Source organism: Netta rufina (genome assembly GCF_964035555.1).
Source record: "Netta rufina genome assembly, chromosome: 26".
Classification (NCBI taxonomy): domain Eukaryota; kingdom Metazoa; phylum Chordata; class Aves; order Anseriformes; family Anatidae; genus Netta; species Netta rufina.
The window spans coordinates 1,514,610-1,521,295 of record NC_140150.1 but is presented as its reverse complement, the minus strand read 5'-3'; the positions used below and the strand labels follow the sequence as shown (position 1 = coordinate 1,521,295).

The 6,686-nt window shown below is 42.8% G+C and overlaps 1 protein-coding gene across 1 annotated transcript; it reads right to left on the bottom strand.

Annotated features, from left to right (window-relative positions):
* Positions 1-1,378: 1,378 nt before the first annotated feature.
* GUCA1B (guanylate cyclase activator 1B) lies at positions 1,379-4,762 on the bottom strand (the record flags this gene model as incomplete). The annotated part of the gene is made up of 4 exons (XM_084301747.1): positions 1,379-1,506; positions 2,131-2,245; positions 3,576-3,725; positions 4,559-4,762. The coding sequence occupies 4 exons, from the start codon at positions 4,760-4,762 to the stop codon at positions 1,379-1,381; spliced, it is 597 nt and encodes a 198-aa protein (XP_084157873.1).
* Positions 4,763-6,686: the final 1,924 nt, after the last annotated feature.

Here is a 6,686-nt window from a genome sequence, read left to right as displayed (position 1 = left end):
AAAGGCCACAAAAAAAAAAAAAAAAAAAAAAAAGGATTGCAGATCTCTTCATGGACATGACTTGGCCCAGTGATCCCATGGGAAAATAAGTAAAACAGAAAAGCTCATGTTATTTTGCAAATGAATATTTTCTTGTAAAAAAAAAAAAACAATAAATCCGATGAAAGTGAATGAAAGTATTAGTCAGCTCAAATTCTTCCCATATAAACATACTTATATAGATATATGGGGTAGCTGTATAAACAGTAAAGCTCAACCTACAAGCTGCACAAATTTTATATCTGTAGCATAGCTAAATTAAGTCCAGTGTAAAACCACTGTACTACTTCAGTAACTCACTTGGATTTTTCTGTCACTGGTTTCATCCTACGGTCCTGCTGACAAAGCAGCACCAGCCCTGCCATCGTGGTGAGACTGCTGAGCAAAACCCAGCTCTTCCTGCATCCTCATTCCACAGGGAACTTCTCCCACTGCAGGGAAACTCCTGGAGGTACTCCTGGCTTGTTCCGTTTTCACAAAGCAGAGAAAACTATCTTAAAACAATGATTCAGTAAAAAACAGGGCCTCAAAAAGCAGATCACATTCATGCAAATCTGTCCTCTAGATGTGGCTGTTCAGAGGTACAGTTCCTACTGCTGCTTGGCAGGGAAATGCCATTTTTCCAACCCCACAGAAACCTGTTTGAGTGGGCGTAAGGAGCAGACTCTGGTCCATAGCAGGAGACACAAGGAGTTACAGGTCCACCTGCCCAGCTCATAGATTGTATTTCCCTCTACTGTGTGCAATCTTAACTTATATCTAATGCAAACCTCATAATGTATTTCTCCTTTGATAGTGATACAACAGTGTTCAAGAATTATACATTATTAGTAGTGTAATCTACTAAACGTGTACATATTACAGAACAGACTTCCTGACTGCATGAAGTCTGCCATCGGAGCACCTCAATTCTTGTCCCTTTTGGTTTGATGTTTGTACCTGCGGATGTTAACGACGCAGGCACTACTCTGTGCTGGAGATGGTACCACAGCATCAGGATTTCTCACTTCCTGATTCTGTCGTCAGTGTTAGATACTGCGCAGGATCCACTGCAGTTAGCCACGAGAAGTTTGTTCCTTGGGGTGTAACCAAAAGCCAGAGCTGGCAAACATGGTGTTGTGTACACAGGAAGACTTATTCATGGGCCAAAAATAGTCTCTGGGTACCAGGTGTCCTTGCAGCGCACGGGTTTTAGATTGAGATACGGCTTCTTAAACCACTGAAGTTTTCGTTTGGATGCTGAGATTGCATTAACAAGGAAAGCCACTACCGCCCTGGAGTAAGAGAGCCACAGCTGTAGTCTGCATCACGCTTTCTGTCATGTCCAAACTGGGTGCTCTTAAAACAAAGCACTCTTCCGCCTCTGCTCTGAGATCCATCCCCCAGGGTTTACATCCATCTGCAACATCTTCATCACCCACTTGTCTTTCCTGGCCCCGTCAATGAACTCATCAAGGGACAGCTGCCCTGTGTATGAGATGAGGAGGACACAAGATGGGGAAACAGAACAGGACAGATAAGAGGACAACAGGAAGCCAAAACCACCTCCTATAGTTCAGGAGACAATATTCTAATAAGACAAAAGCTATATTTAAATCTCCCCATGTAAACTATATAGGCCAGCTAGCTAAAAAAACAAATAACCACACCATAACCCAACCCATTCACACCTGCCCTGTCCCTTTGGCTAGCACGAAGTGTTGCATTGGCTCACACATGCAGCTCCAGGAGGAGCTCCACTGCAAGTCTGGTCCTGCAGGCTCTGATTTGGCTGGAGCATTGGCTTTACTCAGGCTGGGACCTGCTCTCTGGCTACCAGGGACTTCCAGAGAACAATATCCATGCAGCCTCAAAATCCAGAAAGAATAGTGAACCCTGGGTATTTTACGTTAAAATAATATTATTTCCTCCTGTTGTACCAAGTTGCTCTTGATTCTGACCACGAACAGACCAAAATCAAATCCAACACGTCTAATATGAGTAACAAGACAATCCTAAGTGATTTCTTGATAAACATAATTAAAACTAGCCTGCCCAGCACAGATAACTTTTCATTATGCATGAATGCAATCTGAGCCATCAATTCCTTACCGTCCCCGTTCTCATCCACTAACTGAAATATCCTGTCCACAACCTCCTCTGGTGTGAGCAGCGGAGTCCTCTCCTCCACCTCTGACCGACACACTTTCTTCAGCTTGTAGATAGACTGAAAAGAAGATCATAGGTTAGAAAAAAAGGTTTGGAAAAAGAGCAGTGATGAAATTTGTTATTTTACCAGCAGTGCAGAGGTCTCATAAAGGCTGCAGTTTTAATCTTTTTCTTAAAAAATCCCCCTCCAATCTTATGCTCACATGCACTGTGCCTTGAAGCTACTGCCTCCCATCTGTTTGCCTTATACAAACGGATCAGACCTCACAAGGCAAGAGTTTTCACTAGAAAAAAATCCAACTTTTCAGTGCAATTTTTTCTAAGGCCTGAGCAGACCTGAGGCCAGGCACACCTGGGTTTACCCAGCCCTCTCTCCCAGGGAGCTCATGCCCAAGCTGCAAGATCAAACCTGTATTAACACACATTTTGACCCCCCCCAGTTTCCGCTCCACTTTGCCACTGGAAAATGGCAGGTTTTTATCTGTTCCTCCCATCTCATCCAAACATGACAACCACCTGTTCATTATTATCTCTGCTCATTAGGCTGAAGGGTTTTGTCTGATGTCTTCCCAGAGAGGGGATTAGCAAGGGCCTAACACAGCTCTGGCCAATTCCTGTCTGACCTCAAAACTATAATTGAACCTGCCCCAGTCTGGCTCCCCAAATGCTCTCCCACCTGCCCCTGGTGAGGCAGGTAACAACCTAGTTGCTTTTTACCAGCTGCTGACTTTCTAAAGAACTTGCTTTCCATAGACTCAACTTCTCTGATGATGTCTCTTGACTCTGTGTTTCCACACAAATCCTAAAATATTTGATAACCATTGATTCACAAACCCTGTTGTGAAAGGGTAACAGCACCCACATCACAGGGGTGACCAGTACAGTCACTAAAGTATTTACCTGAAGTTACATAGCAGTAAAAACCCTGGTGTCCATCTGTCAAACCACGTGCCTCCTCTCACACCTTCACAGTCACTAATTAAAACTAAACATAAACCCAGAAAGGAATAATTACAAATGGAATTACTCTGCTAATTTATACCTCCCACTGTGCTCTTGTCCACTGCTCAGGCAGAAAACTTGCTCCTGTAAGGAGCAGGGGGTGAAACCTTCCACTACCTAGGGCAGAGAATTTTGGTGTAAAAAGTCTGGAAGTAAAGTCAGAGCAGAGACACAGGACCCCCACAACAGCTGCTCATTGCTGGGGGAGTTGACCCCTCATCCCATTGGGCTCCACCAAACCACTGACCCTTTCACCAAGGTCAGGGATTTTCCCTTCATCACTACCCTTTAGCTGCTTTGAAACCCAGTTATCATAAAAACTGGATGCATCATGATGTTGCCAAAGAATGATTGCTGAAATAACTGATTAGGTAATGCCTACTTACCTCAACAATTTCTAGCAGCTCAGGTTTGTCTATGCAGCCATTCCCATCCTTGTCATACACTTTGAACGTCCACCTCAGCTTGTGTTCCAGTTTTCCTCGTAAAACAAGATTCAAGGCAGCCACATACTCCAGAAAATCAATGGTGTTGTCCTGAAGAAACAGAAGAGGATCTGAATTACACAACTGTGTACAGTTGACAGAAATCTCTTAATAAAACCTGGATTAGAAACTGCCAAAAGACACTCCTGGGGACAGTAATTTCTGTGCCATTTAGAGGAGCAGAGCAGCAGTGAGCACAGCCGTGCCTCTCTGCACCCAGGCGTCCCCAGGCATGACAGTGGAGAGCAAAACAACTTTCCTGCCGTGCAGTGCTTGGGGGCACCCGCCAGGACTCCAGAGAGGAGTTTAAGTTTAAACACCCTGAGACGACAGACAACACAGATCACGGGAGGATGGGGAGGCAGAGGAGGATTGGTGCTGGAGGCATTGGCAAGTCGAAACCAGAATGTCCAAATTGGCAAACATGCCTTTACTTTCGAGTATCTAAAATCAATATTTTGTTATGTGCCACCTATTCTGACTGCATATATGCATGCATGCTTCCTCCATTGCATATCAAGCCTGAGTTGGACTTTCCTCCACTGTAACCCCTCCCATCATAACATATATATATATATTTTTTTTTTTCAGTTAGCAGCCTTGGCTATTTAATGATCTTAAATATAACCGCCTAACCTTAAACCTTTTAATCCATCCACAACAGTTGAATAAGAGTATTTTGTCCTTATTTAGCATATAGATTTATGAGATAAGCCCACCCCAGTCCATACAGAGCACTGGAGCGTGCTCCTTCTCCAGCAGCCCCATCACCCTTACCTTGCTCACGAAGCACAATAAGGAGGGTGGAAACTGCACTGAAAGACCTCTAGCTTACAGAAGGAAAAGGCAGTGACAAATCCACATAAAAACTCCTTGCTACTTACCCCATTCTTATCAAAAGCTCTGAACATGTTTTCAATGTACTCTGCTGCTTCTCGGTTATCCTGGACCCCAAAGAACCTCTTGAATTCATGCATGAAGAGAGTCCCACTGGGACATTCAACCACAAATTTCTTATACCATTCCTGCAATTCAGCAACATCAATCTCTGCTTGCTCCCCTTCAGCATTGGTGAACTGCTGTCCCATTGTGCTCCGTAAATCAGAAGGGAGAGAAAAGGAACAAAAAGAAAATCCAAAGTCTTTTGCTTGTATTGTCCTTTTAACACTTAGTTGCTTTCCCTCTTGTTTGCTTCTTGCTGTTTTGTGCCTTTATTTGATATTTTGTCTTTTAATTTATTCTTCCTCCTTCTACAGGCTGCATTCACCTCCACAGCTCTGTGTGCTCACTTGGTGATGGTAGAGTTGCTTCTCTTCATTAGGGAAGAATAACACGTGGTAGCAGACATATAAAAATAACTAAGATCATTAGGAGATTCCCACCCATGGGTCACAGAGACCTTCAGATGTTCTGGGCTGTGCCCTATTTAGAAGCAGACTCCAGAGGCTCAGGGCACTTCTGCACATTAATACCTTCATTTGGGAGCTGATCTTCCCTTTACACATCACCTATAACCCTGCTTACTTCATCATTGTTTTTCTTAAAGAAGAAAAAAAGTACAGCAAGCAAGTTTCCTAACAGTTTCTCTGATAAAGGTATATGCCCCCTGTTTGTAGGGGATGCACCAATGTTTGAGTGAAATAGGGCATATTAACAAACAACACTTACTAAGAGGAAATCCTGATAAAAATAAGCACATACCACTCCACTTACATAAGGAAAAACTGCTAATAGGACTACCAGCATATAAGGTAAATCGAGCAAGTTCCCCAGACTTTATTTTGTACAAAATAATAGAGAAAATAATTAAGTGCACATGGAGGCAGAGGTGGTTATTTGTCTGCTTTTCATATTTCATTACTGAAATTCTCAATTGGTAGTTATAGGTAGCTTTTATTTCTATATACTCACACCCAAAGTTGAGGTCTCTTTATTTTTGTGCCTTTTTCTGTTAAAGTACTTCTGCCTGTTGATTTTAGGCAAAAACACAGCTCTATCAAGAGCCTCTTTCAATTGGGTACTTGCTTACCAAAGAAGCCTAGTATGGGGCTCTACAGAACCATCCACTACCAAAGATCCCAATCCCTACACAAAACCTCCTGTTCTCCCTTCCTGCTGGAGCCACCAGCTTTTACCCACATCATACCAGGTGTTCCGAATCCAACCATTTATCTGTGTCAGCTGGAAAGAAATGACCTGTAGCTATAAATGTGCCTGAGCCAGGCTGATGTGCAGATAGGATTCTCCTTTTAAGAGGATTGGAGTAATGTTAATGGGAAACAATGGTCTCCCCATTGTAATAATGCTAAAGACCACCAGGATTTAAGCCGTTCTTTTCTAGAAATAGACTGTTTTGGAAAGAAGAGTTTCTAATTTGGAAAATCACAGGTTAAGAGTCATCTCAAAAACGCTACTGCAGAAGTATTTCATGTCTGGAATAAGGCTTTCTCTGGATCTGCTTATGCTTCTAAGCACCCTATCAATAATTGTGTAAATATAGATATAAAAAATATGCACACAGATTTGCTGGAACATAGCCCAACTTTATGCTTCTCTTCTTTATATCTAAGTGTGCCTTGGCAATGGATGGATTCACTTAAGAGTCTTAAGCAAGAAGAGGATAAAAGCTATACAGCAGAAATAACGATAGGTAGAGAAGACCAAGAGAATTATCAGCAAGGTTAAGCTCTTCTCTTTTAATGAAAACAGATTATTTTTTGTGGACCTGATAAGTTGGAGGAATTGCGTTTTTTCCCTCTCTGGACCTAGAAGAATGCAACAGGATCAACAGGCTTAATCCTTCCTTTTACAACTGCTGCAGACAAACTTCAACCCCTGAATCTAAGATAGCCTGTATGCCGCAGAGCAGTGTGACATCTGGCTCATCAAGAAGTCACACTGCGTCTACCCACCGGTGTTTGCCTTTCAGCCAGGCCTCCTAGAAGGAAGTCTTTGCCAACTACTGTTACTGTCGTGTTTGTTTTGTTGCATTTTCCATTTCCCCGTGCTCAG